General features: G+C 33.3%; 2 protein-coding genes across 3 annotated transcripts in view; one reads left to right on the top strand and one right to left on the bottom strand.

Moving 5' to 3' along the window:
• The window catches only part of LOC126840228 (lachesin-like), a 138,238-nt gene that overhangs the window by 76,624 nt on the left and 38,790 nt on the right, over positions 1-22,824 (top strand). The gene's annotated exons all lie outside the window — the stretch shown is intronic.
• LOC126840222 (alkaline phosphatase, tissue-nonspecific isozyme-like) lies at positions 480-17,871 on the bottom strand. The gene is made up of 7 exons (XM_050575833.1): positions 17,721-17,871; positions 11,857-11,901; positions 9,741-9,961; positions 5,681-6,052; positions 4,761-4,953; positions 3,250-3,702; positions 480-978 (listed from the first exon to the last, which is right to left on the bottom strand). Exons 1-7 carry the CDS (start codon positions 17,818-17,820, stop codon positions 689-691), a joined length of 1,674 nt encoding a protein of 557 aa, XP_050431790.1. The 5' UTR covers positions 17,821-17,871; the 3' UTR covers positions 480-688.

The following is a 22,824-nucleotide window of genomic DNA, read 5'->3' as shown; positions in this document are numbered from 1 at the left end:
CAGTTCAACTTTACTCCCCGTTACTAGCCGTTTGATAATTTTCAAAAAAACACTAAGAAAACAAATCCGTTTTTCATATCCATTATTTGTATGATCCACCTAACGCCCAGCAATAAATTAAGCTTCTAAAAAATGTATTTTCTCCAATTATAATCGCACGGTGTCAAACAATATAGATTTTTTAGTAGTATAATAGCAATATTTTTTTATTCAATGCGATCTGAGCAGTGTTATTATATTATGATTTTTCACAGAAGCCCTAATGAAGTTATAGGCATTTTTTACAGAAATCCGTTCAAGGTGTGGATATACGTTTTGATAATGCATAATTGATTTATATTGCAATTCGACAAAAAATTCTAGTGAGGGAAAAAATAATTTCCGTATCCAAGAATTTAAAAACCAAAAGATGTTCTCTTTGACCGAGGCATGGTAATACAATTATTCGCTATGATAGTACTTTAAAAGCATTATAAAAATTAAAAAAAACGAAAATAAGTTTATTACACACTTTAAGTACAACGGACAGTGACGATGGACGGTATCCGTAGGTCAAAGACTTCATAGTTAGTACACGTAGTTCAATATTAAACAAATGGGATAAAAAATATATAATAATTATAATACACTATGTTCTAACATAACAGTCGTCGTGAATAAATCAATAAGTAAAACAAGTTTGTTGTTTTCATCTTATGTTGTGAGCGAGTGTCGCGATCAAGGAAGCAATGCACAACACGAAAACCCGATAAGTACAGCTGTTGGTCGAAGACACGCCACCACTTGTCTTGAAGGCGCTGGGGTCGGCGGCAGGTCCTATGCCGGCTGCAAAGCCCATGGTCACTGGTATCACGTTCTGCTCGTAGTTGCCGGTAAACAGATGAGCCCAAGGGCCTCTGGCGAACACCATTACGTCTTCACCGCCGTGGGTCTCATATTTTAACGGTACCAGATGTGGATACATGTAGGTTGGATCCGCTGTAGAAAAAAAAACAATAAAAATTAATTATGTTTTGTAATACTTCAGATTACACTATACAGTGTGCAAGAATCCTAATCTGAAGAGACCTAACCGGAATGCCCAACAACATCTAATAAACGCAGTGCCATTTTTTTCCATCTCAATCTACAGGTTGTTAAGTTTTACACTCAACTGCACCCGTAAAGGAGGTCTCTCATGGTCCAAGTCCATTTTTTTTATAGTTTAACAACGGCGGTTTGTCTTTAACGATAATTCATAATAATATTTGTTTGTAACGTCAAGTCAAATAACGTGCAATTCGTTAGTCGACTACTTAACTGACCTACAACAACAATGTACTTCCTACGAATGAGACTTTTGACGGGTGACGAACACGCGAGGACCGATTTAACCATGTTACGACACCATAACATTAAATAATTAACATAATTAATTACATGTTAAATTTCCTACTCAATAAAGACGGAAATAAGTTAAGTTTAATAAGTCGGAAAAAATGTTTCAGCAAGTAGAGGTCGGTTTTTTAAAACTAACTATTTATTTAATTACATTGCTATTTTTGCACTATTACATCTAATAGCTTAATACAAAACACGTGACTTACTGTTTTTTCCGTAATTTGGTCGTTAATTACAGATTAGAGCGAATTTAAAAGATTAAAAGTGTATTGTAAAATAATTAGCGGTAGTAAATGTTATGCCGACTAAAAGTGGATGGAAAGAAGGTAATGTTTTTGTGGTATGACCGCACTAAAAACCAGCAAGATAAGTCAAGTGTATTTTAATCGTTTGTATACGTATGGTACACTAATTAACAAAATAAACCAATATTTGTGTATAATATATAAGATAAAACAACTGACAGTTATAGATATAGCATGTTATTTTTTAATACCGTTAACCGTCAAGTACCAATTATGGGTGCTGCAAAGGGACAACATGACATAGTATTATAATCTAGGTACGTGGAATTCAGGTAGGCCTAGAGTTAGGTAGGATTAAATATTTCATGCACTAGTTTCACCCCGCTAAAGAAACAAAGGTTCTAAAAGCACCTTAAAATTGTATTAAATTTTTCTCTTTTTAGTGGTTTAAGTAATATCATTATCGTTATTACTAAACCATTACAAGTAAATAGCAGAAATGCTTAGTGCAATATTGGAATGTTCCATCAACATACAATACATTTAAATATGATAAAAATTCTATGTTGGTATTGGTTGAAAACATAATTATACCACTAGATTTATTATTATGTTTTCAGAAATGTTTATATACATACTTTATGTCAATGATATCTAACGTAATATGAACTTTATTTCGAGATTTAGGTATTTTTTACCACATATTTGTACGAACTCTATGCAAATTTTTTTATTACAAAAAGCATCTGTATTTGTAAAGGTACGAGTATCTACATTATTTTCTATTAACTCGGCGTGAAATAATTTCGTAGGTGTTTGGCACAACGCCAAATATAATGTAGTAATTATAATAGATATTTTATTATAATACAATGTGGGACTCGACAAGAAAAAGATTTTGATACATTATACAAGCATTTTTTACGATATTGGGAACCACTGGTACTGTAATTGTACCCCATGACACTTAAAAAGGGAGGCAACTAACGAAAACCTCCTAATGTTACGATAAGATTTTGGTTACGATTAAGGGGGCCATCGGGATGCAACTAGTATGCACCGAGGGTTAGACAACAACAGGAAAAGAGAACAGTGGTTGCCGACTCAACTTGTTTGGTTTGGTTATCACAAGTCTTGTCGGCAAACTCACGAATTTGGTATATTATAATCGCCGTCTTCGTTTTTATTTTAAAGCTGTACCGCGTCGAAGATTTTCGAGCCTTTGGCAGTATTAAGAATTCATTGTTTTTTTTTTTTTTTTACTTTGCGCTTACCTACCTACCGACCGAAAGACACAAACGTTCGATCGCATGTCCCGAGCTAGTAGTCATCAACCGATTTATACCCGCAACGGTTGGCCCTCGTGTCGACACACGGCAAGGACTTGCCTTGAATTCCAAAAAAAAACTCACGAAATCGGATCGTTCACGTCATTGGCTTTATGAAATATTACCGTGCAATCGATGCGCCCGTTAACGTTTGAAAAATGTCATATTTTTTTTTTATTATTATCTTCATCGTTATTGTGATTCCTTTTGCATTGTTAATCAGCATGGAATCACATAACGATGGCAGCGCGATGTCGGGCTTCCGTATCAAGCTCTAGACACGATAAGGAACTCACTCAAATCGACACCGGACAAGTTCTGCCTGGCACAGCCCAAGGCCTGTCCGTTGACCGTGCCGGGACCGTTGGCGTAGCTGAGGGTCGTGTACGGCATGGCATCAGTGGACGAGGTGGTCGCCACGCCGAGTATGTCACTACCCCTATCCGGATAACCGGCCATGGTCATTGTGTGAGAATGATCCGAAGTGACAACGATAAGGGTGTCGTCCTCTTTGGTCATGTCGACCGCCTGTTGTACGGCCTTGGAGAACTCCACCGTCTCGTCCAGGGCAAGTCTGGCTTTGGTTTGGTGATGGCCCAAATCGATCAGGCCACCCTCGACGAACAGGAAAAACCCGTTTTTGTTTTTCGACAGCACTTCGATGGCCGTTTTGGTCATTTCCGCCAACGTGGGTTGCTTGGTCGGGTTGGCTAGTAAGTGAAAATCCATGTCGTCCTTAGCGAAGAGACCTAAAAGGAGAAAGTATTATTACGAATTGTTTTCAAATGACTTCATACATGTTGTCAAAATAAATTAATTATATGAAATCAATCTCGTCTAGAAATAGTACTTTGGGGAAGGCGGCATTTGTCTTTCCCACAACTCCAACAAATATTCCTACTTTACTATACAGTGATTTCTATACCTTAATCGCTCTGTGGTATTATTTTTCATATTATAAAAATAACACAAAATAGGCAATATAATATGTCATAAAATAAAATATAGCACTCCTATCAACCAGTAATCATTTTTGGCAAACTTGATATTTCGCCATCGTTATATATATATTGTTTAAAATATTATAATAATAAAAAATAACCAAAGGGTTTCTTATCATCCATCCCCTAGATTAGCGCCTGTTTGAAGTTAGTTATTTTAAATATTTAAGTTCTGTAATTTAAATCGGTAATAAATATACGGCTTGTTTATGTTATCATACTAATCAAAACAAATAGTATAACATTAATTTTTTGAATTTGTTTTAACATTTTATCAAATTTAATATAATAGTTGTATGATATGTGTTTATTATTTATTTATAGTTAAAACATTTAAAGTGTTAATAACAATTTGGCATCTAAACCTATGGATAAATTAAGAGAGTAGTTAGATTTTTCAGAGAAATTATAAAGCAACTTATTCATGCAAGAAGAAATATTACCGGTAATGAAAAACAACAAAGTTTGAAATTGGCGGTCGCCGTGATGTGAAAATGGAAATAAATTAACATGTGACAAGTGATGTTCATTAAAAAAGTTTGATGGAAGTATCGAGTGGCTAAACAATTTCCATTAATAAAACTTTTAATTTCGACGCGTAGAAGATTCTAATCTTGAATAATAATACACTGGAGTACGGACATGATAAGGTATGAACGTCATTAGTAAACAACATTGAAGTAGTAATACGAGAACCCAACATCAAACAAGTCTAACACTATACACATAGAAATAAACACCAACAGTAAAACCTAAATGTCATTGATGTATTTAAAAAAATAATTAATGTCTTTAACAAAACTAACCTAATAAGTAATCAGTTTTTGAAGGATCAATGTTTAACAGACTATCTCTGTCTTCGATATATTTTGCCGAAGAGCCCATGAAACGATTCGTCTTGTCGTTCTTCCACATCTGAACAAGATCAACGTCTGACCTGGATCCATTTTGAATACTGTTCTCCAAAAAAAACTTGTTGCGTCCTCCTCCTAGTATCACCTATAAAAAAATACGAAATTAATTACCATCTAATTATGTAGAAAACAGTATTTTTTTTATTTCTAACGCCTAAAATTGAACTTATCTGTTTACGAGTTGTGATATTTTCAAACATACATAATTAGGTACTTTATAGTTGATAAAGGATATATCTTATAATTATTATTATTAAGTATTGAAAAATCAATATTAATAGGATTTTTTTTATTTGTCGAAGACAAAGGTAGGTACTTTTATTGTAAACTAATCCATGTCTTCCAATAGCATGGTCTAGTCAGGTGAACATTTTCATGGTTTTTTTTGGGAGTTTGATACGAAACACCTCATTAATGTATTTCAATAGGACTTAATATTTAAAACATACTGTTTTATTAAGTAATTTGTATTTTAGCCATTTTCAGACAACGACGACTAAAGAAGTTTAGCCGTGATTACAAAGATGTTACGAAACGTGCGTTATTTTAGAAATGTATTTAAATGTTATTTAAATGGAAACAATTTAATTTTAGATAACCTGATTCAGCTTAGCCGAATGAAGGTTATGATCAAACGTTTGATATTGTATTCCTCAATGTTACCGATATAGTATCGGCACATAATATGGGTACTTCAGATCCGGAAGGGTCAGATCCGAAGCCGAACAAAAGCTTTGGCGGTGTAGGTATTAAAACTGTCAATATAAAATAATCCGTTTTCGAATAATGGAATAAACATATTCCAAACTCACGTTAATATCCTTGCCCGGTTCTTGGGTGACAAGTTGTTTGGCTATGTCCATACACTGTGATATGTCTGTCAGGTTGGCCGCCTTCGCCAAATCGTAGTCCGATTCCCAGTTTCGGTGAGCCGAGTGCGCATATGTACCAGCTGGAGAGGCGTGTGTTACCTTGGTGGTGGTCACTACACCGGTGGATTTCCCAGCTTTCTGGGCCCACTGCAATATCGAGTCGGTCCTGTTTTCCTGAGCCACAGATCCCGGGCAATCGAAAAGCTCTACTGCCGCCGACAGACCTACCGTCTCGTAATTACCCTTGACGCCCGTTAAGTATGCTGTGGCCGTGCAAGCCGAGTCCGAAACTTGCTTGTTTACGCAATATGTCTGAAAAAACAAAAGAAAATAATGTATTATAAAAATATAAAGTACTTCATGGTAATTCTATGTAAGAAATAAATGCGCATGAAAACATACTCAGTATTAGCTGACAGACCTGCATGGATAATATGATCCAAATTCAATTATAAAATTTATACGTAAAAAAAAAAATGCGAAAATATTTTTTACATAATTTTTGACAAAAACATAATTTATCCTACGTCGCTATAAAACAATATGGCCGTTACTTTCGATGACGAATTCGTTGTTAAATAATTATAACAGCCGAAAATCTGATCATATTATTATTACCGTTCCTGTTACTTCCTATGTTGTTTTTATTCTTATAGAAGGTTTTTTTTAAACACCCCTTGGATTATGAAATTAATAACTATTAACGGCGTTTAATATTCATAACGCCAACCCTTCATCCATACACTGCCGAGCTTCTGTCCACGACAGCTGTCATCCCTATTATGCCCCCCGGCGCATTAAACTATTATAATAATAATAGTATAATATACTATATACTACCACGCATTTTTCTTAGATATCAATTAACGCCATACCGAACCCTAATCATCGTTGACAAACATTTTTTTGTTTTTTAAAAATATAAACAGGCATGTCGCTATAAAACGAAATCAAGATTTTTTATCCAGAGTCAACACTTATAAATAACGTGTACAAATCGTGAATGCATATATGTATTAAATCAATGGTACTTTCCTCCCTTTCTCTCTCTCTGCTCTTCGTTCTATCTCTCTCATATGAAAATGTATTTTGTAACAAAGTCGTAACATTTTTGAGAGAAGGTAATAAGTTTAAGGTTAGGTTTTTTTTTCATAATTACTTCTTAGTTTTTGGCGTTATTGATATCAATTAATTTTACAAATTCGGTTATTGAGATCAACAAGGTTTTTAAGTTAAACGTTTAATTTCTAGATAAGTAAAATAATACAAATAAAAACAAGGCACGTAAAACGTTTAAATCGTCCACAGACGATCCAAACGGCCAATGAGTTCACATCCGGTACAGGATGGGAATGGTCGAACTGCCGGAATAAAACCAAACGTCTTATGGAGTTTATATGCAAAATTAATTGCGGACCTTTCGCCGGAATTACTTACTAGATATACCCAGTGCGATTGTTTTGGAAAACGTTCGCAGAGTACCGTCGAGAGTTGAATATCGAGAAGAAACGCGTTAACAAAAACATAAGGACCTAGTGTTTATTTTTATGACCGACACACAAAAGCGATCGCCTTAAACATCTAACGCTTAACCCGGAGGACGTGCGTGTTACCTGCAAGACTTTTGTAAGGGGTAAGTCACGTGCGAGTATCGAGAAAAAGTTTTTGCATAACGTCGGCATAGTGCGAGATATGAATGGGAACACAGACTGGCAAACACTAATGTTAAGAGGTTTACCCGAGATGATTTATCTTCGTCGGACGGTTACCGTACTGATGTTGCGACGGCTATACTTCATATATATGTATATTTATAAAGTTCTAAATAATTTGACTTCTTCGGTCTTGCACCAAGAAGTCACAAGTTACTGTTGTTTTGATAATAATAATTGACAATTTTTTTTATCGCCATCGGTTAGTCGTCGTCGCCGTTGCCTTGACGTTTTAATACAATTTATATATAAATACATATACCTAAGCCGTTAAGTCCCATTGTTTTACCCGCCACGGGAAACCATTTTTAGTTTCGACGCGGAGCTGAGAGGCTATTGGTTTTATTATGATGTGGGTTTTTTTTTGTGTACAGTGTAACTTTTTTTAATACTAGACCAATTCCTTCGAGTAGCGTTTAAAATAAGTCGCAAATTTTTAACGCAAATTGTTAAGTTAAAAAAGTTTACTCCTTCACCCTTACAATCCGGAAAACAAGGAAAAAACTATACTTTAACTAGCATAATTTCAGTTAAAACTCCTATGTATCCATACTGAACGAAGAAAAAACACGGACTACAGATTTTATTTAATTGTCGGAAAACTATGTTTTTTCGCAGATTTTGTATATTTTAAAATAACCACGTTAAATCTTTTAAAGTGAGGTGCAGTGTTCACAGATAAGCATCAAAGCGATTTTATTACATTCAGTCATAACAATTCCTGTAAACCTTTGACTCCCGCTCCTTTTTTTTGTCTTTAAATTCAATAGATAGGTCTATAATGTTCAATGTGGTATCATTTTGACGAATTGTCACGGTCGACGACTTATAAGGTTAAGTCTATTAATTTCACACGTTTAAAAAACACCATCTACCTTTTTCACCCTAATTAAAGCATAGGCTGTAGCTCAAAGAACGCAGCAGCAAGAGGCTCCCTATGTGGACATACTAGCAAATGTGTTATCCTGTCATTCAAATAGTCAATTATATAGATTAATAAATTAACATATTAATAATTTTTTTAATTTTATTTATAGGTTTCATGTAGGTTAGTGCAGTACCTGTAGTCGAGTTAATAAATTGTATAAATTATTCGCGACTATGCAATGGGCAAATTACTGTTTAATGAACGTGGTGTATTACTGCATTCAAATTGCTTATTAATAATCAATGTTATAATACCTCTTTAGAGAGTTTCCGTATTCTGTCGAGGGATTACCATTTACATATGAATATAACATATGGAGGCCCTAGAAGGCAAAATATATAAGTATCTAGTAAAAATGAATTGAGTGCACAAGATGTTTTACACTGTTGGTACTTGGAACAGTGATTGAAATAATAAGTTGTAGTTAAGCAATATTATTGCGGGTCTGCTCTAATATTTACGGTTTTAATAGAAAGTTGACAGCAACTTTTTTGAATATTTTTGAAAACCGGGAAATAAAAATACTTAAGTTTTCAATTTCGTTGTATCGATGAAGAACATCAAACACGAATAATTGTTAATAACTAAGTACATGTAACATTGTCTAAGTTTTTATTGAGAATATATAAATAACGTTATGAACTCTAAATTTAACACATAGTATAAACAAAAAGAAATATGATCACACGGTAGAGCGATTGCCCTGTTTAAAATGTACATATTTTGAAATGTATACATTCACTTTTATTAGTTAGTATTTTAGTCCGTATCATCTGTACTTGCTGAATTAACATACTGTATTATCTGTAATTCGAGTTATCTGTGTTTTTTTTTTGTTAAAACTTCAAGCGCTTCATGGCACCTATGTATATGATACCCGACACTTTCTGACACTATCAAATGTAAATTTAGAATATGAATTGTTTTAAATAATTACTAGAGTTTCTTACAAATGTTACATTGTCTTCTACTACTAAAACCCAATGAAACCCAATAAATTGGCTGATTCAATCATTTCTATGTCACTGAAATTGCACCAATTAGACAGGAGTATAAACATAATAATTTATTTATTTTATCAAATTCTCCCAACACTTTATCGGCCATTTTCAAAAATTAACAATTCGTCGAATTTTGATAAACAATTAATCAGATTCCACGCATTGCTAACCGGAAATGCATTTCTATACACATAGAAAACATAAAACAAAAAAATTTCTTATGCAGCCATCCAACTTTTTTAATAATGCGCATACCGCGTTGTGTTCGATAAACGCGCACTACCCTTAATGCAACAACTATAATATGATTCTTGGTAGGTATTTTTTTTTTATAAAAATGCAATTTTCCCCCAGCTCACCTTCGACATGCCCACAAAAGGGAATTTCTCGAAGCTCAAGTATTCGCTCTCGCCGGTCAGTTTTTTCAACTGTCCCTGATAAATCCTGGAAGCCGTCAATGTAGTCACCGACATACCGTCGCCCAGGAACATGATAACGTTTTTGGCGACACCTCTCTTATTGATGTACTTTAGTTTCTCGGTCACCTTGTCTTTGGCGTTTTCGATCCAATACTGTCTGTCTGCAACAACATAATAACAGCTGTTATTTTCACTAGACCAGACACAAGATGTCAGAATGTCTATCTCTATTTGCAAACTCCAAAATATTATTACAAACAGACGATACACAAAATGTAACGAACCATTAAATGTGTAATAAAACATGTCGCGTTACACAATATTAACATGAATATAACATACATTATGATACTGAAAAAAAGGAGGTCTAGATAAAAATGTCCGGAGAAAATAATTTCCAAGCACAAAAATGCCCATATTAGTTTCATTATCTCAACAAGTCATGTTAATTATATGTCCGAATAAAACTTGTGTGTTTTTTTTAGTTAGAAATTATTAAAAAAAAAACTCTTTTAAATAATTACAATAATTTCAGACGAGAAACGAATAATAAGTAGAATAGGACAAAATTCTTCTTTCTTTTATTACTCAGCTATTTGTTTATTTTTGACATAAGAAATAAATACAAAAGCAATTTTGCCCTAAGACAATTATTTTAAACGTTCGTTTTCTCTAGACATTTTGTTCTTAACATTTTTCCATTGTACATTTTTACCAAACCCAAATTAAAATATTATTACGCACCATTTATTGTTCGTAAGCACCAGAATTTTGACATTTTGAGAACACTTGGAATTTAGAAAATTGTGTAATACTAACTGTTTATCATACGTTTTTGTCGATATACTTATCTTAATTTTAAAATATATTATTTTTCTGTTTTAAATAACTTCAAAAAAGATTAACCGAGTCACTATAACAGTAAAAGCTCTTGACACGCGTTGTACATTATTGATTTTCAAGTGTTGTCAACATATTAAAATTCTAACACTACTACAGTCAAAATAAAATGGCTGAGGAATAAAAATGAAAATAACATTGAACGTTTTTGGAAGTTTGATTTAAAAAAAAATGCACTGCCAATAAACAATCTTTATTACACTACATTAGTAGTGTACATCGACATTCCGTTGAGTTAAAACTTTAAAAATTCCGAAAAAATGTTCTTAACCTTTAATAAACAACATAAATGTAGTATTTTTATATAATAATAAACCTTTATTATATAATATAAATATTTTTCTAGTAATTCTATTTCTCAAAATATAATGAAGGCTGTTATAATCCTATTGTTTACATAGGACACAGGACGTACAATTCCCGACTTGATCAACGTACAACAACGAAAAATAGAGAATACGGCCTCAAAGGAAAATACATAATATGTATAACTGCATAAATCAGATACTAGTTGCAATATCAGTTGCATCTATATTCTATTTATTTTCTTTAAGAGTGTTGGATAATAAAAAATGTATGGCTAACCGATGAATAAATTGTAGTAATAAGCGTTATGCCATTATAACAATAACTTAAAATTAATCAAATTCTAAGTAAAGGTACTTATTGAAATAATTTATAGCTCAGGAAGTATGTATTAAGATTATATTATGTTATACGTATTTGGATAAGATTAAAATTTGTCTGTGTTTAAGTGTAATCATTTTTATAATTTAAATATTTAGTTTATCAAATTATAAATTGTACACATCGTTAATCGTTAGGTGTTAACGACTTAAACGAGTATACTTATATCGAATTTTGTGTTTTAATTTATACAGATATAATACTTTAAAAAAAACTTTAAACTTGGTTAATCGTGGAGTTTTTTCCCTAACACTGACTTCAAAATGATCTAAAATTTAACATTTAAATAAAAGGCATAAAAAAATGTTACTTTTAAATTCTGGCATGTCATCATAAGACTGAGCCCGATATAGATTATACATAGATAATCAAGTGTGTTACCAATATTGTTTGACATTTACATATTTTATATTTTTTTGATGACACCACTTAAAATATTTTTATTTAAACTAAGCACTGCGTAGATTACCTCGTTCTGTATGTTCTGCTGTTTTTTCAACCGGGACGACATTGCCTGAAACCAAATACACGTCATATTATTATTTATTATGAATGGTTGTTTTCATATGAGGTTGTAATATAAAACAATGTATGGATGCATCACATGATAATTATAACACATATAATTATAATTGATTCGTCCGGACACCGGATGGGAATAAAAGCAAATTGGGAGGACTCGACACATTTTGTTATGCATAAGCCGAATGTACAAATGACCCGTTTTGCGGTGCAAAAGTTTTCGAACCGGCAGTTTATTATCATCTAAAGTTTTTTACTTTCTTTGTAAGATTTTTCCCTGGGTTTTTTTTTTTTACACACCGGTGTTTAGCGAGAAAACAACCCTGGCCCAACAACACGAGTACGATTTATTGCTCGGCGCCCTCTCTCTCCCCCCCCTCATCGCCCCCATCTTCCACCCACATACTTAGGCCGCTGTTTTTTTTTTTACTTAATCTGTTGAAATTACTTTATTTTATAAAGTCGAGATTCAAGATCCGAGAAGTCGTTCGTTTCAATTTGGAAAATGTATTCAAATTAATGGGCGAAACGGCAATTTTTCTTTTTCACACAACATCAAAATGTATGCACCTCCCCCAAACACCGATACGTACTTTGTGGTTTAATCATTTGTACTTTAACCATTCGGTTCATAGGTTTTTAATGGTCGCCAATTAGGTGGATTAAAAAATACGTTATTTAATAAACATAAATTGTTGTAAATATACTGTGGTTGGTATTGTACGGACTATGGTAATAAGAACGGCGTTAATTGCAGTTTCATAATAATAATAAAGTTAACGAATATTTTTGCTCACAAGTGTTAATTACACATTGATCTAAATTGAAATTGATATTTTACCTAATATTTTTAATAGTGTACGATACATTCAAACGAGCGGCTTTAACTTATAATACGAATTTGTCGTACGCCTCGACTCGGACCATTTTTGACGTCACGGGACCAACGTCATACTTACAACGCTTGCGGTTCGGATTCAAAAGTCAACGGGCCGTAAGAAAAATGCTACTATATGTATCCCAAGGCTGCGGCGGACGACCTTTTATTGCCTTAACGAAATCCCAGCGGTCAGGTTTGTGTCACACGACGTTTGTCAATGATGTATGCGGTGTGCCACAACAATAATATCGTGTCCTCCTTTGCAAATACCCGTGTCATCGTCATCGTCCAATCCCTTGTTTGTGTTACCGTCCCTTGTTTTGACCGCAGTCTTGCCCTGTACTTACGCCGTTTGCGCTCAAAAAACAAACATTTACACACGCTTAAAGTCAAAACGGTGTTGGCTCGTCGCATGCCGTCTGCAATCGACTTAATTGAAACAACTACGTACTTACAAATTAATGACTTCTACTCCGATTACACTACTAATGTTCGCAGATCAATACTAATGTTGGAAATTCTTATGGTTCGTGATTTATCTTTTTTTTTTTAATTATATGCTAATACTACTGCCTCTCTGGACTCCGATTTAAGTATCAAAACTTAGGCCTATTTTTTGTTTATTTATTTAGAAATATTTTTTTTTTTTTACAGTACAAGTGATTTTGTTTACTATGTACACTTTAACTCAATGACTATTGCTTATAATATGGATTTGCAGTGAATTGTTTTTTAGCCCCTACCTTTTTTTTATTCCTAGATCCGCCTCATCACACATTGAAAAATGTACTTATCTTTTATGTAATACGGCTTGAGTACTTATAATTTATATACGTATGTTTTTTGCCATTTGGTCGGGTTTAATGAAACTATATGAATTGCTAAATACAGAAAATGGCCAAATGACAAAAATTGAATTGCAACTTGTATGTTGGTAAATAATATATTATAAGACATGGTATACATGGTTCTACAGCCACATACAGAAATATTACGCGACTTTTTTCAAATACTATTTTTTAACCATCAAACATCTTACTCAGTAGATTTGCCGCTGTTGGCATGTCGTTTTAATAATAATAATTACAGTTACTTACTTACCTACTGAGTTATTATGGTACATCTGCCGTTACTTAAACAAGTTAATAAAAATTAAAACCATAATATACTGTCGGGTCTAATTAATTATAATATTCTTATAAAATTGAGATAAATGCGAAAATGTAGTTTATTATTTAGGACAAAAAAATTGTAAAATATTTACCAAGTTCAGTTTCTTTTGAAGTAAATAATAATTAAAAATACTTATTTTTCATGAGGTGAAATAAAAAAAACTTTTGATGGTCTAAGAATATTATTTTTGTTTAATTTTCAATTAATTGGACGAACACAAAGTTTGGCCTTTTGCGAATAGCCAACGCTATATTAGAGTTTATTGTTTAACGATAGTGTCTAAAATCTTAACAAACAATAATTATTATATTTGATCGATTTTTTTTATTTAGAATATATTTGTAGATCATAGCTGAATTAATCATAATTGATAAACAACAGTTTATAATAACAATTGCACGGCTCATAATTTTAATAAACAATTTTAACTTTAAAATCTGCAAATATAATAGCTGCCTATTATGACTTTAGTATATTGGAGCAAATTAAATTAATAGCAAGTTAACAGAAAGTGTTATCAATGGGTGGCTTCTTTCAACAAAACTTTATGATTTTATAACATTTATCACATATTCTTATTGTGTCTAGTATAATTCATACAGATTGTTTATTACGTGTAAAAATAAAAAAATAAAAATAAAAAAGTATATGGGAGCGACAACAAGTTTAGGCATTGTACAATTATAATGAAGTCCTTGAGTATTCTTAGCCTAACCTAGAGTGAGAAATCATTAAATATTTGAATATATTGAGGTTGCGTTGACGTGATTATGAAAATCATACTGCAAACAAATAGAAAACGTCGTTGATATTATTCAAATTACACAAATAGTTACATCCAAACTGGACGTGGACTAGCCTATAAAACAATGATTTGAATTAATATGTAGATAGAAAATTTGCAAATATCTCACCCAAGGTCTGAACAAAATATTTATGTTAAATTATATTATTTTAATTTTGAATACTTTTTTTTTAATCGTAAGGCAACATATAAACACACCATAAAAAATATCCAAAATTGTATTTGGTTTGGTGTAATATGCAATCGTTTGTCCTTCGGTGTAATAACAACAACAAAATTATATTTAATAATTTCATTTAATATTATGCTATTTTTTTTAGTCCATAACCTCACTTTCCTCCTACTTCCATGAGCATCACTTCTCTTTTATTTGTATTGCTTAACTCTTGGCCAGTTTCTGAATGAAACATGACCTTTCTGAATGATGCATAAAACAGACTCGGCCGCAATGTAGATATCACTACTTTGATAGGCTGACTTTTTTGGAAGGGGTCTGGTTGATTTTGCTTAATACAATTTTGCTTAGATAAGCGGCACTTGTTATTTTTTTTATACTTAGAACGAATTCTCAGACGAAGAATAACACGGGTATATAGTATACAGAATGAATTAAATAATAATATTATTACGATTAATAAAATATTCTGTATTTGATGACCGATAAATTAAATAAAGTACAATACAATTACGAAAACATTATGGTTGATAAGTATTTACTGTCAATTACAAACAATTATATTGTCATAGTGTAACACTAAAAGAGATGTGTGTTTTGACGGCGCGGGAATTTGTGGTTAATTATTATTAAAAACCCGTGCTAATCTAATTAAGCCATACTCATGCGCGTTTAATTGTGCACTCCCTAAAGCGGCTTCCATTTTGAGAAAATTGTAACTTTCAGATTTTTCCCTTTAGTTACACTATAAGATCTACCATATATAGTACGTTTATAACATCTGGTTAATGGGAATTATTCCTTTAACAACTATAAGACACCATCTAAATTGATGTACTAGTAATTTACATAAAAAAATAGTTTATGAAAATACAAATTTAAAAGTAATATGAATATTACAAACAATATGTTGTAATTTGTTGTAATTTTTGTGGAATATGAATACAAAATAGAGGTCAATGCGCCAATAAAAAAAAACATCTCCATAAAAAAAAATACCCATCAAATTCCGCATTGGCTGTTTCATAATGTCGCTAATGCGCCCACCTGTTTGGCAATACCTTGTCTAGGTATATATATTTTTCCCATTGCAATAATAGATACACCAAGACGTTTATTTTTAATTTCACAAGTTTCAATCTGTTGGCAACAACTTAAGTGATAATACGACAGCTATATTCTCCTTTTTCTAAATATTATAATTAATTATTTTTCAAAATTACAAATAAATGTTTATGTCAAAGCTATTTTCCAACACAAATACATATAAAACCTGGGTATAGAAAAAATAGAAATGTATGTAAATTAATTAAAAACTTTCACTACCAAAACGTATAATAATATACAGAATGTAATAGGTACCCCGGAGCTTAAAAAAAATATACAAATTAACCTTCAAATAAGCAAATCAAACGTTTTTAACTCGGCAAAATATCATTGAACTTCATAATATAGTCGGTTCGGTTGTTTCTTCGGTCGTCGGCACAAGTAGTGAAGATTATGTTGTCAGACGAGAACTTAGTTCGCCTCGTAAGGCGCAGAGTAATCCGCATTTCGCCCTTGCACCAAATTTGTATTATATCCGACCAGAGCGTTCTGCCGTGAAAACGCATTTCTGTGATATAATACCTATACACGACCGAACGACGTTAGACGAGAAAATAACACATATTATTATTATAATATTATATATTAATACATTATTTTCTTCCGCTATAGTTATCAGCCATCATGTGATTTCCCCTGGGGTACCGCGGCTACGTTGTTTACGATGGCGTTTTTCGTTTTTAGCCAAGATCAACGGTATTCAAACGACATACTAATTTCGTTATATTTTTATTTTTTACTTTTACCCCCTCGTCTCTGCCGTGTACCGAAAACTAAGACACGGCGCTTAAAACAAAAGGGGGATAAGGGGAAAGGTCGACACAAGCATTCGGCCGACTTGCCCGTTATGGTCGCCGAGAAAATAAAAACGGGTAACACGGTTTAGCCTTTGCGACAAACTAGCCGATTTCATTACTGCACAAGGACTAAAGTAAACCGACGATTCTCAGGAAAAAAAGGTTGTTTTCTTTCACTTTAACAGTGTCCAAGTAGTAACTCCGACAACAGCTGTTGTTCGAAAATAAATATCAACGTTGGAACGATATTTTTTATATATTTTAACCGTACGGCCAAATTAACGAGGGAGAGATAAAATTCATCAACGGTTAATGCGATTTAATTATTATGAAATACATTTAAAAAAAACCTGACATCTGACCGTTGTAACACTGCATTATAATTTCCCATTCGAACGTTGTTTTTATGATGTTTTTATCCGAAACGTTTCAAATTGAGCGGCGCTTTTTCAAAACCAGTGTGAAGGCACGTGCTCAACGCTTTTAATTGCACACTCGTGTGGGTTTTGGCTTACCAATTACCACAGTTACGACCACACTCGATAATCAAACTGACGATACTAATAATAATATTATCGTTTTATTGTTTTTTGTCTGCAACCCCTTTCAATGCTGTTTACACTCGATTTCCGACCGGTGTCGAACACCATAAGGGTACAAGTGACTTTTACATACACGAGCACAATTAAATTTTTTTTTTCTATGTGTGGCGTTCATTAGACACATATTGTGCTGGGTGTTATCGCCAATGGTCGAAAACTTCTTTTTGGAGAAAGGTCACTTGTACTCTTTTTTTTTTTTTTTGGTTATCGTCACTTCGTTAAGTTAATAAAACCCAATTTTTCGTTAAAAATCTGATTACTGAATGACTTACCGTCGACGGCGACAGCAAGAAGACAGAAACAAGCGGTCAATGCTACCCAAATCAATAGAGTTGCCGGCGATACAGCAGCTGGACAACCGGTGGCGACCATCGTGACTGCGTTGACGGACTGTGCAACAGATAGTACCTACCAGACCACAGACCGATGAATACTAATAAGTAATAACTAAGACAGACTCTGTCGTGCACGCCACGTCCCTCCCTACCCTTCACCACCGACTCACGACTGTCGTCTGGCACATAAACCAGTTTCGGTTGTGTTTACAAATTTACTTTTTTCGATGCCTATTTGCTATTTTCGCATGTCACACTCTGATGATAACAACATTATATTGTCAGGCCGCTGGCAATCGACGAAATCGACCTTTAGAAAAATCGAAAAACTGTAAATCGCCTTACTGTAACGCAAAAGTCGAATATATGACAGAACAACACTCGTTCGAAGTCAATACTTGTATTGTGAGTTATGACGAACAGCTGTTGTAGGTTAAAGTGCCGTTTCGACCTGCCGAATACAAAATAAAACCAAATATGACGTTCGTCTGGGATAATTCGGCTGGTAGAACAAAGTAGCAATACAGACAGATTTGGACGACAGCCTTTGTCAAAGTAAAATACTTATAATAATATTGCATCTGAACGGCCAACAGATAAGCCAAGCGATTGCGGCAAATATTTGAGTTCGTACACAAATAGGTGGAATACCTTCACCTTATCAGTGATTATGAATAATTTAATTACTCAAGAAATTATATCGCCGCGGTACGCTGCATAATGTAGTTAAAATTTGTTTTTAATTTATACATTAAACATTTGCTGACTAAAACGGAAAACCCCTATAGAGTATTACGTTTCTCGGTATTCATACAATATTGTACGTTGGACGTTAGACATTGATAGTGTTTTTTGTATACATATATAATATATGTACTTATCGCAACTACCTATAAACTCATTCAACGTGTCGTTTAAATACTAGTTCATTTGTCTAGCCTCCAGAAATTAAATGTAAAACGTAGGTACAAATTGGTTTAATAATGTTATCACAAATTCATATTATCCGTTCTTCTTCTTTAGTAATCAACCCTTAAGGTTGGTTATACAGCATTCTTCCATACTCCCTCCACTCTTCTCTGTTACTGGCCATTCTTCTCTCTTCATGCTGTTGACTTGGAATAATAATGTGGTGGTATCCATCTCCTTCCACATCGCAGTTGACGAGCCAGTACTTGAAATATGTCCAAACTGCCTTCGTCAAATCCTCCCATTGCCGTTGGTTTTGCTGCAAAACTCGCCAATGGTCGGTAGTAGCGGTTACTGCTGCCCTCCGCTACCTCCTTTTAATCGCCTTTTACGATAAGCAGGAGTTACTGTCCGTTATATTATTCGTTATCACGACAATAAAGGTTAAAACTATTCCTATTATATAGTATTTGATTAACATGGGTAATCGCTTATTTGACAAATGTCTGTAATTAAATCTTAATAATTTACGTGTTATACAATATTGTGTGTTGAAATAAACACACAATACTCGGTTAAATATTTTTACCGCCTACTTAGTCAGTGTTAACTATTGCTGACGTTGGCGTTTCACGGTTTGCCTCTTTTGTATTTTACATACCTATTAAAAAAAAATCAAAATTGGCGATTGCTCTAAAACTAACTCATATCCTAATGTTGTTAATTCTTTTCACTAAAATGTATGCTTTGCCTTGTAGAATTAACTATTTTTGCTTGTATGGCGTCCACAGCTAGTCTGTTATGGCTGGTTACCGTCATCTAGTAGGGTATTAACAATTATATTAATATTGCATTATTGCAGTATGCAATTTCTAGAAACACTGTTCACGAGAAAAACCGCACGTGTCTGTAAAAAAGTTGGGCGTGATAAAAACCTCTCTTTGCTCAAACTATTCCAGTCACGCACTCTTTGATAATATGTACCTACTTGGAATATGTATAGACTGTTTGTACATATTAATAACAGACATCATTTTCAGAACTGTATAGTAAATCTATACAGTGTAAATTTTATGTCAACCACACGTCGTATGACTTATTTAAAGTAATTAATAACACTAATGCGTCCAACACCATACAAACAAACAAAATATGTTGTATAAGCAGGAAAACAAATGCCTAATAATATAATCACTACAGAGCCGAAAGCCGGTTTTTTTATTTTATGCGAATCCGACAACACTTTAAAAGCTATCTGTAAATCCAGAGATTCCACACGGTTTATTAATAACATTTTCGAACGAGTAACCCTGTACACACAGTTTACACGAACAACATTACGGAAAATTACAAGTGTGTACTAATGATTCATTATAACATCCGAAAAATGTGATGAGACGAGTGTGTACGAACAACGATAGCGCCCTCGGGCAGGTGAATTAATTGCTTTCTAGAATTTACACCATACACGATGATTTACTGTAGTAGATATTCTATATAATATGTATAGCAGTAGTATATGCATAATCTTCAGGCGCTTAGCCCTCTTGAAAACGTGGTCTGTCCAAAGTGGTCGGTAAATGTATTTTGCAATTTTTTACCCAATTATGATTTGTTATACCCACACTGTATAAATTAGTGGTTTTCTAGATTTATAATTGGAATGGAAGTACTGTATGTGTAATTTTCTAATAAACACACTATTGCGTCCCAATTTAATATTTCAATAATTAAAAAATATATATTAATTTTATTTAACGACTCTTAGTTAAATTATACATTTGACGGAAGTCGCATTAATGAAACTATATTACAAATTGTTATACACACGTTTACTAATGATATTTCATGGCAGAAAATGAGCATCGTTCAAGAAGAGAAGGTACCTATTTATTCGAAACGAATAATTGAAATCGTATTCACAGTTTTAAATTGCTTAGTAATTGCATCGACAAGAGTTAATGCTATGAGAGTAGGCATATCATTCTTAAATTTTAATTTTTCTCAAATAAAAAATTCAATTAATTATTAGTACAATACTACAATGTATCTATGGAGTACTCTTCACGTTCTTCAGTCACTAAAGTACCTACAATATGGTCGGCGGAAAGCAACCGGAAAGTTTAAAATGCTGTCAGACTTTATCCGCGCCACGTGGAGGAAAATCCCTTTTGGTTGCCGGTTATTAGTCGGTACTTAGCGGGATTACTCGGGAAGCCCGGCTGACGGTGTAGGGCGAACACGGCTGGCTTAAACGGGGATTTGCACCACCGGATGTTTCTGCTGTTAATAATTTACCCCCGCGAGTACGTGCAAAATACTACCGATAAACCTGTGGCAGCTACACGTTTGAGTATAACATTAGGTACCCCACAAATAGTAGTCGGCTAAGCAACAATAATAACAAATATGGCACAACTCTCACAACGGTGGATTACACTAAGATACATTAACAATAGCAATTAACGTTAGTATAATAACGGTTACGTTAGTTTTAAGCACATTGTAATTAGTATTATAATTATGATATTGAAAATAAACTTGAACGTTATGTATTCTAAATGTTTCTAATGTGGTTAGTATGATTTAAAATACAATGAACATTGAGTTGTCGTCGAGCCAGCTCAAAATCGTGGATTATGCAAGTTCAATTTGAAAATTTAATATTAAGGAGTTTCGTAATAAAAACAATAAACTAATAGCGGTAATTAAAAACATCATTTGACTTTTACGTTTATTATTTAGTATTATCCTGCTCCCTACGAGTGGACAGCGATGAACCTAGATGGGCTGCTTAAGTTGTTACCGTATTGTTAATTGTTTTAGCTAACTTTTTTGTTTTAAGAAAAATGTACTATTCAAAATGTCAAACTTTACTAAATGAAACAGTGCAAACTCTTAAAATGTCCTCATTAAGAACTAAATAAAACGTTAAACCTCTCAACACAGTCTAAAGGACTTATTATTATTATTATTAAGATAGCTTCAGATGCCAATCTGGTTTTTGTAGATATAAACGTGTCTGCAGCCTGGGAAAAACTGAAACAATTACCAAATTCCCATACGCTTTTCATCAAAAAAAATATTCAAACGATGACAATCACTTACATGTTGAAAACGCACATTTACGTTGATTGTATTACAATCGTTGAAAAATCTGGAGTTCCACAATGCTCATCATTACCTCATCGATACATGTTGTCTGTTGATGTTGTAATAGTATGTTATCAAAAGTAACGCATGGCCGCCGCCGATCATGAAATAGTCAAAAGAAATTAATACAATAATAATTCATTGTGAACCAGACTGGCAAATTCTATAGCAGTTATATACTGCTATAGAATTTGGCAGTCTGGACGTATCTAAAAACAAAGGAAATAATAATTAACGCGCAAACTTGTTTTGTACTATCAAGGTCGGTTATTGTTGTATAATTTCCTATCGGGGTCCTTGAACTGGTAATTATTACTGTCATTATTATTGAAATAGTAATAACTTTATATTAATTATTGTTTCTTTTTTGTATTATTATTATTATACCAACTCGGGTTTGAGCATGCTTTTGTCCGCTTGTTTACACCATAAAGTACTTAAACATCTAACTACATTGTAATTTTTAAATAACCAAACTTCACCGTTCACACCGTTGTGGTTTTACGATAGCAGACTTAAGTGAATCTGCCGATGTTTGTTTTAAATACCGCGAAATCGACTCGGTGTAAAAATCTATAATTTATAATTATCGACCATGGGAGAGGCGAGGGATAGTAAGTTTTAAGAAGCTTCGAACGGTGCACGTGATGGGTTTCCGCGAATATGATATTATAGTTATCTAACAGTTGTCGGCAGAATCCCTTTTTCCGATGTTTGCGGTCAATATGTTTCTGTTCGTGTAATGTCAATTATGAGAAATTAATCCTATAAGAGCCTAGAAACTCGAATACTGTTTTGATAATAATAAGCGGTTTTTAGCGTTTCTTTAGTGAGTTTCTGAAGTGAATCAAATAAATAATTATTACACAGACATCATTTTGCTGTATCTCGACGATAGAGTTGTATAAACACACAAAACGCAAAAAGTCTGAAAACACCAAGCACTACTTAACAACATCTCCACTGCAAAATTGAGTTA

Source organism: Adelges cooleyi, unplaced genomic scaffold, assembly GCF_023614345.1.
Source record: "Adelges cooleyi isolate 19-005CV unplaced genomic scaffold, UGA_ACOO_1.1 ACOO_flye_CR_arks_rails_tigmint_CR_PRNA_376, whole genome shotgun sequence".
Lineage (NCBI taxonomy): Eukaryota > Metazoa > Arthropoda > Insecta > Hemiptera > Adelgidae > Adelges > Adelges cooleyi.
Note: the sequence above shows the minus strand (reverse complement) of the source record. Positions and strands in the feature narration are given on the sequence as shown.